General features: G+C 44.5%; 1 protein-coding gene across 4 annotated transcripts in view; it reads left to right on the forward strand.

Annotated features, from left to right (window-relative positions):
- Positions 1-15,662, forward strand: part of b4galnt1b (beta-1,4-N-acetyl-galactosaminyl transferase 1b) — a 120,340-nt gene that overhangs the window by 49,802 nt on the left and 54,876 nt on the right. For 3 of the 4 annotated variants that reach the window (XM_063037321.1, XM_063037323.1, XM_063037322.1), the window contains exons 3-5: positions 4,838-5,014; positions 12,418-12,524; positions 14,094-14,131. In XM_063037321.1, coding sequence (XP_062893391.1) covers positions 4,838-5,014; positions 12,418-12,524; positions 14,094-14,131 — 322 coding nt within the window. The remainder of the gene's footprint in view (positions 1-4,837; positions 5,015-12,417; positions 12,525-14,093; positions 14,132-15,662) is intronic. The other variant, XM_063037324.1, reaches the window with a different exon arrangement.

The following is a 15,662-nucleotide window of genomic DNA, read 5'->3' on the forward strand; positions in this document are numbered from 1 at the left end:
GTAGAGGATGGGGTGGTTGGCGCACAAGTAGTGACAGCTTGTAGGGAGTTTATGAGGAAGGATAGGCAGATGACTGAGCAAATACGCACTCAGCCAGATAGTTTGAGATGTGCCTATTTTAATGTAAGGAGTATCATGAGCAAAGCGGATGAACTTAGAGCATGGATCAATACGTGGAACTATGGTATTGTGGCCATTACAGAACCTTGGATGTCTCAGGGGCAGGAATGGCTGCTGAGTGTGCCGGGCTTGAGATGTTTCAAAAAGGACAGGGAGGGAGGCAAAAGAGGTGGGGGTGTGGCACTGCTGATCAGAGATAGTGTCACGGCTGCAGAAAAGGAGGAAGTCGTGGAGGGATTGTCTACAGAGTCTCTGTGGGTGGAAGTCAGAAACAGACAATAACTCTACTGGGTGTTTTTTATAGACCCCTCAGTAGTAATAAAGACATCGAGGGGCAGATGGGGAGGCAGATTCTGGAACAGTGCAATAATAATAGAGTTGTCGTGATGGGTGATTTTAACTTTCCTAATATTGACTGGCATCTCCTTAGAGCAAGGGTTTTAGATGGGGTGGAGATTTCCTGACACAATATGTAGATAAGCCAACTGGAGGAGAGGCTGCACTTGATCTGGTATTGGGAAATGAACCTGGTCAGGTGTCAGATCTCTCAGTGGGAGAGCATTTTGGAGGTAGTGATCACAACTCTATCTCCTTTACCATGCGCTGGAGAGGGATTGGAGCAGGCAATTGGGAAAGCATTTAATTGTGGTAAGGGGAAATATGAAACTATGGGGCAGGAACTTGGAAGCATAAATTGGGAGCAGATGTTCTCAGGGAAATGCCCAGCAGAAATATGGCAGATGTTCAGGAGACATTTGCATGGCGTTCTGCATAGGTCTGTTTCATTGAGGCACAGAAAGGATGGTAGGGTTAAAGAACCACGGTTAATCTAGTGAAGAGGAAAAGAAAGCTTTGAAAGATTCAAGAAACTAGGTACTGTTAGAGCTCTAGAAAATTACAAGGGTGCCAGGAAAGAGCTCAAGAATGAAATTGGGAGAGCTAGAAGGGGCCATGAGAAGGCCTTGGCGAGCAGGATTAAGGAAAACCCTGAGGCATTCCATGAGTATGTGAAGAGCAAGAGGCTGAGCCATGTGAGAATAGGACCAATCAGGAGCAATAGTTGTTACATACCTCGTGGATATCTTGTGACTGTCTTATGAGGATGATGTAATGGTCTTTTGGAGGTCACCTGATGTAATTTTCCCACCGATATGAGGTCACATGATGACCTGCTCTCACCAGGTATATAAGTGTAGACCCCTGGGGTGACACAGTTTAGTTTTCCAGTTAGAATGTTAGCCAGAGACTCCGCTCTGCTGCATATTTGCTTTATGACGCAGCTTCAATGTAAAACGGAGTTTTACGTTCTATTGTAAGGTACAACAATGTTGGGTCAGCAGTTTAGTCAATCACTGCCAGGTTTGTTGATGTATCTTTTCAGTAGTATTGGAGAGTGAAGACGGGAACCTGAAGGAGTCGTTCAACGGTTGAAAGGATCGGCCATTATTGAATTTGTTCAAGAAAGAGTGATCTGCATGAGATGGCCTCTGCTAAAGGTGGCAGAAAAGGCTGTTCGGGATCTAATAACCAGAGTGAAAAGTCAGTGCCTTTAAACCGTTTTATTTCTGTCGTCGTGAATCCTGCTGACAAGGCAGGATCCGGCTGGGATTTGCGTGACGTCGTGTCTTCGAGGAATTCTTTACTTCAGGAAAGTCTCTCCTAATTGACTGTATAAATCTTTTGGACTTTTGAATTTACCATTCTAAGAACTGTGTTTGAATTTACCGCTTTAAGAACTGTCTTTGTATTTATCGCTTTAAGAACTAGTACTGAGTGACGGTTTGTTAAGTGGCCACATAGCAGTTAACTTCCGGTTAAGAATTTAGTTTGTTTATTTTTTTTTATATATTGAGCAGGGTTGAATAAATGTTTGATTGTTTTTATAAAACCTGACTCAATTCAATTCTATATTTATTGTTGCCAGTCACGTGACATAGTGGAAATATGTGCATGGAGCCGGAGGAGGTAGCGGAGGTACTTAATGAATACTTTGCTTCAATATTCATCAGTGAAAAGGACCTTGGCAATTGTGGGGATGACTTACTGCAGACTGAAACACTTGAGTGTATAGACATTAAGAAAGAGGATGTGCTGAAGCTTTTGAAAGGCATTAAGTTAGATGAGTCGCCGCGACCCAACAAGATACTGTGGGAAGCGAAGGAAGAGATTGATGAGCCACTGGTGATGATCTTTGCATCATCAATAGGGACGGGAGAAGTACCAGAGGATTGGAAATTTGCAAACGTTGTTCAAGAGCAGGAGTAGGAATAACCCAGGAAATTATAGACCAGTGAGTCTTACTTTAGTGGTGGGCAAGTTGTTGGAGAAGATCCTGAGAGACAGGATTTATGAGCGTTTGGAGAGACATAATCTGATTAGGGATAGTCAGCTTGGCTTTGTCAAGGGCAGGTCATGCCTTATGAATCTGATTGAATTCTTTGAGGATGTAACGAAACACATTGATGAAGGTAGAGCAGTGGATGTAGTGTATATCAATTTCAGTAAGGCATTTGATAAGGTTCCCCATGCGAGGCCCATTCAGAAAGTAAGGAGGCATGGGATCCAAGGAGACCTTGCTTTGTGGATCTAGAATTGGCTTTCCCAGAGAAAGCAAAGTGTGGTTGTAGACGGTTCATATTCTGCATGGAGGTCGGTGACCAGTGCTGTGCCTCAGGGATCTGTCCTGGGACCCCTTCTCTTTGTGATTTTTATAAATGACCTGGATGAGTAAGTAGAAGGGTGTGTTAGTAATTCTGCTGATGACACAAATGTTGGAGGTGTTGTGGATAGTCTGGAGGGTTGACAGAGGTTACAGCGGGACATCAATAAGATGTAGAACTGGGCTGAGAAGTGGCATATGGAGTTCAACCCAGATAAGTGTGAAGTGGTTCATTTTGGTAGGTCAAATTTGAATACAGAATATAATAGTAATGGTAAGACTCTTGGCAGACTCTGGAGGATCAGCGAGATCTTGGGGTCCATGTTTGTAGGACACCCAAAGCTGCTGCGCAGGTTCTCAGAGTTGTTAAGAAGGTGCATGGTGTGCTGGCCTTTATCAACCGTGGGATTAAGTTCAAGAGCCGTGAGGTAATGTTATATAAGACCTTGGTCAGACCCCACTTGGAGTACTGTGCTCAGTTCAGGTCACCTCACTACAGGAAGGATGTGGATACTATAGAGAGAGTGCAGAGGAGATTTACAAGGATGTTGCTTGGATTGGAGAGCATGCCTTATGAGAATAGGTTGGGTGAGCTTGGCCTTCTCTCCTTGGAGCGACGGAGGATGGGAAGTGACCTGATAGAGGTGTATAAAATGATGAGAGGCACTGATATTGTGGATAGCCAGAGGCTTTTTCCCAGGGCTGAAATGGCTAACATGAGGAGGCATAGTTTTAAGGTGCTTGGAACTAGATACAAGGGGGATGGCAGAGGTAAGTTTTTCACATAGAGAGTGGTGGGTATGTGGAATGCACTGCTAGCGAAGGTGGTGGAAGTTGATACAAAAGGGTTTTTTAAGGGACTTTTAGATAGGTACATGGAGCTTAGAAAAATAGTGGGCTATGCGGTAGGGAAATTCTAGGCAGCTTCTAGAGTAGGTTACATGGTCAGCACAACTTTGTGGGCCAAAGGGCCTGTAATGTGCTGTAGATTTCTATGTTTCTATGAATTCAGCAGGTCAGGCAGGATCTGTGGAGGGGAATGGAAAGTTGATGTTATGGGTCGAGACCCTTCATCTTTACTGGAAAGAAAGAGGGGAGATAGACAGTATAAGTAGGTGAGGGGGTGGGATGGAGCAAGATCTGGCAGGTGATAGTTGACATTTTGGGAAAATCAGGACTGAAAATATGGAGGGGAAATGGCAAGTATAAAGTGATGAGAGAGTGAAGCAAGAGCTGGCAGGTGATGGGTGGATCCAGGTGAGGCAGGTAATAGACTGATGGAGAAGGGGAGAGTGGAGATAGTGATGGTGGGTCTGATCAGAGAGGAAGGTGGAGCATGGGACATAATCAGGGAGATGGGGAGGGCAGATGGGAACAGTGGTGGGGAGGGGACCCAGGGGCAGGAGTGTGTGGGTGATGGGCAGATGGAGTGAATGCTGATTTCCTTGAAGCAATGATCATGCTATATCATTGGCTTCTGCTCATTGTAGGGACGATTTTAATTGACTTCAGAATCAAGTCCATCACTAAATACAAAGCTGCTTAATGTCATTGTTGGCTCACTAAATCTGTACTTCAAGGCATTAATTGCTCAGAAAACAAGGAGGCTTACTGATGGAAGGGAAGTAAGGGTCAAATTGGTGGCCATGGCAAATTTCACTTTGAAGGCTGTCTGTCTCGAAGCACTGAGATCCCGTGTGGCATTTCAAGAGAGGAAGTATTTGTCTCATTGACAAAAGTCGAATATTTTTCATTGGATCAGCAGGAGTAATTAGAATAAACATCAACTTCTTACAATAAGTTCTAAGGAGAGGTATACTGTATACCCAAACTGGATGCAGAGCAAACATGTTCAGATATTTGGTGCCTTAAGCAATGCAAGTCAAATAAGGTCACTCAAAATGTTATGTTATTGTATATGAAACGTATTGCACATTCAAATCACGGGATATCACACTTTGGAATGTTGAGGTATCAAGTCGCACTTTGGACCGATGGGTTACCCCATTTATCAGTGGGTGGTGAGTGCTGACAACGCAAATCTCTTTTTCTCATTAGGCTGCTTCCAAAGAATGACTGTAGTTGCGATAAGGAGGAACCTGTGCTAAAGCTGCCGTTCACCAGGCAGCTCTTCCATCAGGTTTCTGTCCACCAGTTTCAGCAGGTCTTCAAAGAAGCAGAGCGAGAGGAGCTGAAGAAACAGAGGCAGCAGGAGTATCATCGTTTTCTACAGAGGTATGAGTGACCAGAATGTTACTGATGCAGTACCCAGGCGTCTAAAGCTACCGATAGTTGTCGGCGACTCAGTGACGCAGCAGGCAGAGCCGCTGCCTCACAGATCCAAAGGCCCGGCTTCAATCCCGACCTTGGGCGCTCTTTGTGTGGAGTTTGCATGTTTTGTCTGTGACTGCATGGGTTTACCCCTCACCCCCACCTGTCTCGGTTTCTTCCAATGTCCCTAAGATGTGCGGTTTGGGGGGTTAATTGACTGTCGTAAGTTGCCCCTGGTGTATGGATGAGTGGTAGAATCTGGGGGGGGGGGCGCGGTGGAGTTGATGGAAATGTGTAGAGAATAAAATTGGATCAATGTAAATTGGTGGTTGTTCGGTGGGGAACTAGTTAGAATGGTTGATCAGATTAACTGCCTGGGGAAAGAAACTTTTAAAATAGAGTGAAGTTTTTGTCTTAATAGTCCTATAGTGTTTTCCAGTAGGGAGCTTTTGGAAAAGGCAACTTGCTGGGTGGATGTTGTCCACAATTATTTTAGCTGCCTGCTTCTTTGACCTAGATACATGCAAGTCCTGCAGTGATGGTGAACTGTAGCAAATGAGTTTTCACAATCCAGAATACCCTTACTGGTCACCCTTTATCATGTGACCTCCTTCCACATTACCAATTGTGTCGCCTTAAACTGGTTGCTGGGGTTTAACACCCTCAACAAAATGTCAAGAAACCCAAAGGCCAATTTTGCTCGAGTCTTGCAGTTGTGCTCTCAGTGTGCTCACCTTTACAGGGCTTGAAGTTCTCTGCAGGGACTGGACACTCTTGTCCAGATGACCTTGATAACTGTCTTTAATGTTACCTGTTGTACAAGAACAGTTGGACTAATCCAGTGGGAAGTATAGGTTGGATCTGGTGATCTTGCATTGCAGAGGTTCTTCAGAAGTCAAGAGTGAGGCATAAAACTTATTGCTTATGGCTGTTTATTGAATGTAATAAGAACAACCAAAAAGAGAAAAGACAATGAACAAATGTGTCATGGTTGTCTTATACTAAAAACTAGCTCAAATTGGAAAGATAACAAGACATCATATGATTACAAATAGTCTGATTCAATAACAATTACTGGAAAATTCACTGAGCAATTACATGTATATTTAAGTGATTATATAAAGGTGCAAGCAAGAGTCGGAAAGATTAAACGATATATTGGATTACACTCGAATCCAACATGGTCTTCAGCTCCTTCTAAGCTTTCCTGCTTTGAAAGCACTCTCTTAATGTCTCATTGAAATCTTCAGCAAGCTACGCAAAGCAGGAAGATTCCAAGGTTAGTAAAAAAAAAAGACTTATTTTCCAGACCAATGAGGTTATATTGTGATCTTGTGAGGGTTGGGGTACAAGTTCTAACCTAGGCAGTTTAAGGACAGCTAATGAAACAAGTTTAAGTTTGGAATCAAAATCTGGTCTTGGTAATAGTGACAGTGAAATTTTTGGTCTGCTGTGAAAACTCCTCTGGTTCAGAATTTTTCTCCATCTGTTGCCTTTAACTGGTCTGGCCTACAGAGGCCATGTCCAGGAACATATGGGTTCCGTGTTTACAGGCATCCAATACTCGAGTTTGTCCAGGTTTCGAAAAGAGACAAAAATATCTTGATATGGTAACCACACCTCCACAGTGTTGTAAGGAATGGCATCAAAAGTATGTAACTCTGATAAGAAAAAACTATTACTCAAAGTGAGAGAGAGAAAGCTAGTTCTTCTGTTCATAGGTATGAATGTATGTATTTACATTGGGCTTCTGAATTTTCCATGGAAGCTTGTTCATAGGTAGGGGTATCCGTAACTCCTACCTCTATAACATGGGGTGAGCCTGTAAGTGACTCAGGACCATAGAGCAATGTTCTTGGTTCTTAACTGCTTCCTAAGTTGGCATTATAAGAAGAGCAATTAGGGATAGGCAGTGGGAACAGAGCCTTTCAAAAACAAATAAACAAAAAATGCGTCTGAATTTTCTTGTTGTGGGTTAGAGAGCTAGGACAGATGTTTCTGACCACCAGTTGGTGAGGGCCTAGTTCTCATTCAGCTGCTGAAGGAAGGCTAATCTTAGAATATCACACAGGCTGTGTCATCAAGGTGCAGAATACACTCTCTGTATGTGGCCCTTAAACTGTGCTTTGTTGTCAATCAGGAGAATACTTTTCACTGCAGGAGTGTAATGCTATCACCTCTCAACAGCCTTCCTTCTGAGCAGACATCTGTGATGAGAAATGCAGAGTTAATACCTCAGGTCAAAGATCCTTCATCAAACTGTCTTTGTTCCACTCTCTATTCCCATTCTGACACTCCATGGCCTCCTTTACTGTCCCGATGAGGCCACTCTCATGCTGGAGGAGCAACACCTCATGTTCTGTCCAGGTAGCCTCCAAAATGACAGCATGAACATTAATTACTCTAACTTCTGGTAATTTCTCCTCTACCCCTTTTCTCTTTTTCTATTCCCCATTTTGGCTCCTCTCTTGCTCTTTCTCTTCTCCTCATTTGCCTATCATCTCCCTCTGGTGCCTCTTCTCCTTCCCTTCTTTTCACGATCCACTCTCCTCTCTTATCAGATTCCTTCTTAGAAATAGAAACATGGAAACATAGAAAACCTACAGCACAATAAAGGCCCTTCAGAGCTGTGCCAAACATGTACTTATTTCAGAAATTACCTAGGATTACCCATAGCCCTCTATTTTTCTAAGCTCCATGTACCTGTCCAGGAGTCTCTTAAAAGACCCTATCGTATCCGCCTCCACCACCATTGCTGGCAGCCCATTCCACGCACTCACCACTCTCTGCGTAAAAAAACTTACCCCTGACATCTCCTCTGTACCTACTTCCAAGCACCTTAAAACTGTGCCCCCTCATACCAGCCATTTCAGCCCTGGGAAAAAGCCTCTGACTATCCACACGATCAATAACTCTCATCATCTTGTACACCTCTATCAGGTCACCTCTCATCCTCCATTGCTGCAAGGAGAAAAGGCCGAGTTCACTCAACCTATTCTCATAAGGCATGTTCCCCAATGCAGGCAACATCCTTGTAAATCTCTTCTGCACCCTTTCTATGGTTTCCACATCCTTCCTTTAGTGAGGCAACCAGAACTGAGCACAGTACTCCAAGTGGGGTCTGGCCAGGGTCCTATATAGCTGCAACATTACCTCTTGGCTCCTAAATTCAATTCCATGATCGACGAAGGCCAATACACCGCACGCCTTCTTAACCACAGAGTCAACCTGCGCAGCAGTTTTGAGTGTCCTATGGACTCAGACCCCAAGATCCCTCTGATCCTCCACACTGCCAAGAGTCTTACCATTAATACTATATTCTGCCATCATATTTGACCTACCAGATTGAACCACTTCACACTTATCTGGGTTGAACTCCATCTGCCACTTCTCAGCCCAGTTTTGCATCCTATCAATGTCCCGCTGTAACCTCTGACAGCTCTCCACACTATCCACAACACCCCCAACCTTTGTGTCATCAGCAAATTTACTGACACATCTCTCCACTTCCTCATCCAGGTCATTTGTAAAAATCATGAAGAGTAGGGGTCCCAGAACAGATCCTTGTGGCACAGCACTAGTCACCGATCTTCATGCAGAATACGACCCATCTACAACCACTTCTGTGGGCAAGCCAGTTCTGGATCCACAAAGCAATATCCCATGCCTCCTTACTTTCTCAATAAGCCTTGCATGGGATACTTTATCAAATTATAGGCATCCGTTAGTCTTGTGAGACCATGGATTTGCGCCTTGGAAGGTTTCCAGGGCACAGGCCTGGGCAAGGTTGTATGGAAGACCGGCAGTTGCCCATGCTGCAAGACTCCCCTCTCCATGCCACCGATGTTTCCAAGGGAAGGGCACCAGGGCTGATACAGCTTGGCACCGGTGTCGTCGCAGAGCAATGTGTGGTTAAGTGCCTTGCTCAAGGACACAACACGCTGCCTCAGCTGGGGCTCGAACTAGCAACCTTCAGATCACTAGACTGACGCCTTAACCACTTAGCCATGCACCAACACACTTTATCAAATACCTTGCTGAAATCCATATACACTACATGTACTGCTCTACCTTCACCAATGTGTTTAGTCACATCCTCAAAAAATTCAATCAGACTTATAAGGCATGACCTGCCCTTGACAAAGCCATGCTGTCTGTTCCTAATCATATCATGCCTCTCCAAATGTTCATAAACCCTGCCTCTCAGGATCTTCTCCATCAACTTACCAACCACTGAAGTAAGGCTCACTGGTCTATAATTTCCTGGGCTACCTCTACTCCCTTTCTTGAATAAGGGAACAACATTTGCAACCCTCCAATCCTCCGGAACCTCTCCCGTCCCCATTGATGATACAAAGATCATTGACAGAGGCTCAGCAATCTTCTCCCTCGCCTCCCACAGTAGCCTGGGGTACTTCTCATCCAGTCCCGGTGACTTATCCAACTTGATGCTTTCCAAAAGCTCCAGCACATCCTCTTTCTTAATGTCTATATGCTCAAGCTTTTCAGTCTGCTGCAAGTCATCACTACAATCACCAAGATCCTTTTCCATAGTAAATACTGAAGTAAAGTATTCATCTTCAGTCTTCACTCTTTACATTTCCAGCTATCACCCCCCAAGTTCTCACTTCATCCTCCCTCCGCCACACACCACCTGGTTTCATCTATCATCTGCTAACTTGTACTCCTTCCCCTCTCCCATCTTCTTATTCTGGCTTTTTCCCTTCCTTTCCAGTCCTGATGAAGGGTCTTGACCTGAAAGGTTGACTCTTTAAGCCCCTCCTTAGCTACTGCCTGACCTGCTAAGTTCCTCCGGCATTTTGTGTGTTACCCTGGATTTCCAGCATCTGCAAAATCTCTTGTGTTTATTATCAGACTCTCTGCTTTTATAGAGAATGGTCTCTGACCTGAAATGTTGACTTTGTTTCTCTCTCCACAGATGCTGTCTGACCTGCTGAGTGTTCCCAGCATGTTCCGTTTTAATTTCAAAGTTCCCAGCATCCGCTGTTTTACACTTTTCCTGTGATCTCTGTTGGCGAGGTTACCAGTTAACCACTCAATGTGCAGTGTGGGTACAGTCCTCCTGGGAATTGGGGTCTTAAAGTGGGAAAGATGGGTGGAGCAATTTAGGGAGGGAATTCCAGAACTTGGGGTCTTGGCAGCTGAATGCACAGTCATTAAAGGCAGGGACGATCCCTGTCACTGCAGGGGTCCAGTGACCAGTGAAAGAGTTGAGGTTCATTCACATCACATTGAATGGTAATGAGCAAATTAAATTAGGAATGTGGTTTATTTTTGTCAGAAGTACTGGAGTACAGTGAACAGCTTATCTTGCATACCATCCATACAGTTAAGTTCATTGAGGTTGTGTACGGAAAAACAATAACAGAATGCAGAATAAAGGAAGGGCCTTGCAGACAGACAGTAAGGGGCAAGGTCACAATGAAGTAGTTTGTGAGATCAGGAGTACACCTGATCATGGTAGACAACCATTCAACAGTCTTATAACAGAGGGGTAGACACTGTGCTTCAGTTTGGTGGTAGGTGCTTTCAAGCTTGTGTATCTTCTGTCTGATGGGAAAGGGAGAAGAGTGAATGTCCAGGGTGGGAGGGGTCTTTGTTGGCATACTGCTGCAGGATCAGTGTAACCTGGGTGAGAGCAATTTTTCAACTTTCTTGGTGCCTCTGCCTTCATTGGGAAATTCATCTCCTCATTATTGGTGTGATTCTTGTTCTCCCTACCACAATGTTTTCAGTGTAAAACTTCTCAGCAGTCGTGCAACATGCAAAATCTGCCTGAACATCCACATCTTCACCTCAATGATCCGCAAACTGACAGTCCTTATTGACCAATCCTATTTCTTCCGAAACAGTGGCCACTTTACTATGTACACCTGTACATCTGCTCGTTAATGCAAATATTTGATCAGCCAAACATGTGGCAGCAACTCAATGCATAAAAGCATGCAGACATGGTCAAGAGGTTCAGTTGTTGTTCAGACCAGATATCAGAATGGGGAAAAAATCTGATCTTTGACCATGGATTGTTGGTGCCAGATGGGGTGGTTTGAGTATCTCAGAAACTGCTGATTCCTTGGGATGTTCACGCACAACCGTCTCTGGCGTTTACAGAGAATGGTGCAAGAAACTAAAAACATCCAGTGAGTGGCAGTTCTGTGGGTGAAAACACCTTATTAATAAGAGAGGTCAGAGGAGAATGGCCAGACTGGTTGAAGCTGACAGGAAGGTGACAGTAACTCAAGTAACCACACATTACAACAGTGATGTGCAGAAGAGCATCTCTGAATGCAGAACATGTTGAACCTTGAAGTGGATAGGTAACGGCAGCAGAAGACCACAAACACACACATAGAGTACAAGTTTTGTTATTGCTGAGGTCTATGACCACCTGTGATCTCGCATATGGCCTCACGTGACCTCAGGCTGCTTTACCTCTGAATGTCAGGGTCGCTCCCAGCTTCCTGACCTCAAGACTATTCCAGGCTGCTACAGGTCTCTGCCAAATCTCACGATTTGCTGCTCACTGCTGCGTAGGGAGCTCCCCAAATTCCTCCATCAAGGAAAGGAGACTTCATCTCTTCTCCTCCAGTCCACAGGTACAAGCAGAGTGACATCAGAAATCTGTCTGCATTGCAGGTTTACACAGAGTACAGGCAGCCAGAGATTGCAATAATCTCAACAGAAGTCTCCCTGCCAGGAGCACTTGGCTGTGTCCAGGAGGGTCCCTGTGGCCTTTTAATCAAAGAATATACTCTTTATTCACGTCACCAACCAGTTAAAGTTCCTCCGATTTCTCTCCATTCTCTTCCCAGGAGCACACACTCTCCCACCAACCAACAATCATTCATTGTGTAGCAACACTCCTGTGGGGCTGGATGAGTGCTTTCCATGTCATGGTGTGTCTCTTTAAGGGCTCGCTATGAAGGTCATACCTTCTGGCCCAGGTGCACAAGGACTAGCAATGTATCATGAGGTGCCACCAAGCTGAAGCCACACTGTCAGCCTCAGTGTGACCTTCCCCAGGGAAAGCCGATCACACTGTTCCATAAAGCCCACACTTGGAGATTTTGTTATTGTTTTTATAAACCATATTTGGGCAATTGTTTCAGGCCACAAAAACATATAGTTATTTCAGAGTCAAACTTATAATATTCAAATAGCTGGATGGGTGTGCCTCCAAGGATTCTAGGTTGTTTGACTGTTATTCCCAACGTGGACTCATTGACCTTAGATTTCATCACTCAAACAGCAATGGGGTTTAATTTTGAAGGAATTACATTCAGGTTCTGCATTCTTTTCTTTTTCAGAGCTTCTGTTTTCTTTTCCTTCTCTCTGATTTTGCACAGGTCCCATTCCCCTGCTGACATGATGATCATTGCAAAAGCCAACACCCCTTTGGAGTACCCTACCCAAGGACTGCAAGTGCGACCTCTGAAAACCATTGTGATACCAGGTCAGAAAGTGCATGATGCAAGGCAGTACAATCCAGCACTGCGTTATATTGAAATGGCATTACTGGGAAAGAGCATTGTGGGCTGTGATGCTCATGTGGGTAACATGGGCATGGTGCAGATCAGCCAAAGTCTTACTGACAGCCAGAACAAGCTCAAGGGAGTGAATGGCCTTTCCTGGTTCTGTTACCAGGGTAGTGCTGAAAAACCTCCAATAGGGACCATTTGGTGTGCGTTGTATTGGATCTGGAGAGGATATTGTCCAAAAGGTTTCTGGGACGTCAGGAACGAGGTGCAAATCTTGTGGTTATAGCCATTTTATGAAATGTCCATAATAAAGAAATAACAGTAAAGCACAGCGAGCAAATAACACAGCAGCAGGGAATGAACTCTAACTGTAACCAACTCACTGGTAGCAAAGAGCCTGCCTTGTGATCTTCCTTTATATCAGGGGTTCCCAAACTGGGGTCCACAGACCCCTTGATTGTAAGGATCTATGCCATAAAAAAGTTAGGAACTCCTGCTTTATACTGAAAACTGGTTGAAGCTGGACAGATAGGGAAATCGCTCTGATTAAAACCAACCTGTGATAAAACAAGGACAGTCTTGATTTAAGCTGCCATTAACAGGTTTACAGAGACACCACAGAAGCACAGAACCATCTGCACTACTGAAAATGCATGCAAAAGGGTTGGAGGGCGATGGTCTTTGGTGCAGGTAGATGAAACTTGGCAGAAAACAAGGTGGGCACAGACTAGATTTGCTAAAAGGCCTTTTTCTATGCTGTAGTAATCTGTGTCTCTAAAATCCACTGAACATTTAGAGACAAACAGGTGAATATACGATCATGTAAGCAATCTTAACGAATGTTAAACTCCAAGAAAAATAAGGTGCTCAAGTCTCCAGAGCAGAATTTGAACCAACAACCTTCTGACTCTGAGCCAAGAGGCATTGCTGAGGAAGCTATGGGCAATATCTTACTGTTTGGTTTGGTACACAATTGGGTTTAACTCTTTTCTGTTAAGTATAAAATGAAAAATGGAAGCAAGGTAGACTAACAGCCATTGAGTGCATTGTAACTACTCAACCGCAAAATTTTCGAGCCCAGGAGGTAATTGGTGTTATGAGACTCATTGCCATTTTGCAATAGGTAATTTCTAATGTGGCAATGAATTGGAAAAATTGTAACACTGTGCCCCATGAAAACATTGTGCTGATGGTGATGAGGTTACTTGATTAAAAGGAGTAAGTGAACTTTGCCATCTGGACTTTTCTTGCAAATTGCATCTAAGCAAGGTGTAGATTTGAATTTGGTCGATTTGGCTATTTTTGGATCGGGTCTATGTATAGAGACCACCTGGTTGATCCAGTTCACCAATGTCCTATCCATGCAGGAAGCTTCCAGTTCAGGCCTACATCTAGCTGGCTCCCAATAGCCTTGAGATTTATCGTGATCAGCACAAATGTGGCCTTCCCAAAGTTGCTTATTTCCTGAGAGATGAATTTTAGGAAAATTAACACGGCGGATGATGTGACCCAAATCTGAATGTTTTTCCACTTCCTTTTCACAGGTTTAAGTTTACAAGCTACATCTAGGAAACTGTATCGGGTAAGATATTTACAACCAATCACATCTTGGAATATTGTATCATGCCTTCATTTGCTTCTTTTTTGCATGAAAACTGTCAGTTATTGAAAGAGGCTCCAACATTTCAATACAGTCCTTATTATGGAACACTGCAATGATAACAAAGCATGGTTGTTTTACAATTATGTGACATAGGTTATTTTTAGAGAGAAGTTGTGCCTCTGGCATTAATCCATTATCAACATAGGCTCCTTGAACAATCTGATAACATGCCCTGTATTGAGGTGATTTGACAGATTTTTCATCTGTAGGGAAGTTGATGGGGATTGGGCAGGAAAATAAATCTGAGGCTAATGATTAGATCAACTGTGGTCTTAGTCAGTGGTGGGCAGGCTGAAGGAGCAAAATAGCCTACTGTTTCTCCTAGGTAATGTTGGATCCAAATGTTCTTTAAGAAATCAAGAATAAGGCATAAAACTTATTGCTTACAATCCTTGTACTGTATTAAAAGATTATTACAAGAGCAGAAACCAAACAAGAACGAGGAACCATTAGAACAAAGACAAAACACCCTGATCTTTTCAATCTGGCCCGGCCCTTAAATCGTCCAAACCTTGGGTCATTCCTCGCACTTGATCCTGAGCTCTGCCGCTTCGATACACTCTGAGTGAGCCCCGCCCCCTCGATTCGGCCCATATGCGGGCTTTCCAATTCGACCCAGTGCTTAACTCGATCAAACCTCGGATCTTTCATCACTCTCGGGCCCGGGCTCCGCCTCGCCTCACCTTGGTTTTGCTGCATCAAATCGCCTCCAAGTCCACTCCAGCAATGGTATTGGCTCATTCCCCATTCTCGGGCCCAGACCCCACTGCCTCAATTCGGCCTGTAACTGTCCTGCACCTTTGAGACTTCAGTTCATAACACAAAAATGCCAGGTCATACAGGCAGTTCAAAAGCTCAACTCCAAAAGGGAAATTACACGCTATGACAGAAACACACTCTCAAAATGCTGGAGGAGCTCAACAGGTCAGACACCAGTCAACATTTCGGGCTGTGACCCTTCATCAGGGGAGGAAAGGAAGGGGGTAGAAGCCAGAATAAGAAGATGGGGGGGGTGTGGGGAGGACGGAGGGAGAAATCAAGTGTTCGATGAGACCAGGTGGGGGGAGGGGTGGATGATATGAGATAAGTTCCTAGCAAAGACACATCACTAAGGTAGTGAGTCTGGGTGAGTATGTAGTCGATGAGTCGGAGGGCAGCAGAGGTCACAGAGGGGGAGCAGCGGGAGAGGGTGTCACTGAACTCCCATCAAAGAGAGGAGGTCAACTTCCCCCTTTTCTTTCCAGTCCTGATGATGGGTCTCGGGCTGAAACGCCGACTGCGCATTTCCCTCCATAGATGCTGCCTGACCTGTTGAGTTCCTCCAGCAGATTGTGTGTGTGTTACTCAAGATTTCCAGCATCTGCAGAATCTCTTGTGTCCATGCTCCTAGGTAGGTGGGTTCAATCTCCTCCCTCCCCAGCAGTGCTGAACAGCAGCTCCTTCCTACACT

The sequence above is a fragment of the Mobula hypostoma genome, chromosome X1, assembly GCF_963921235.1.
Source record: "Mobula hypostoma chromosome X1, sMobHyp1.1, whole genome shotgun sequence".
NCBI lineage: Eukaryota > Metazoa > Chordata > Chondrichthyes > Myliobatiformes > Myliobatidae > Mobula > Mobula hypostoma.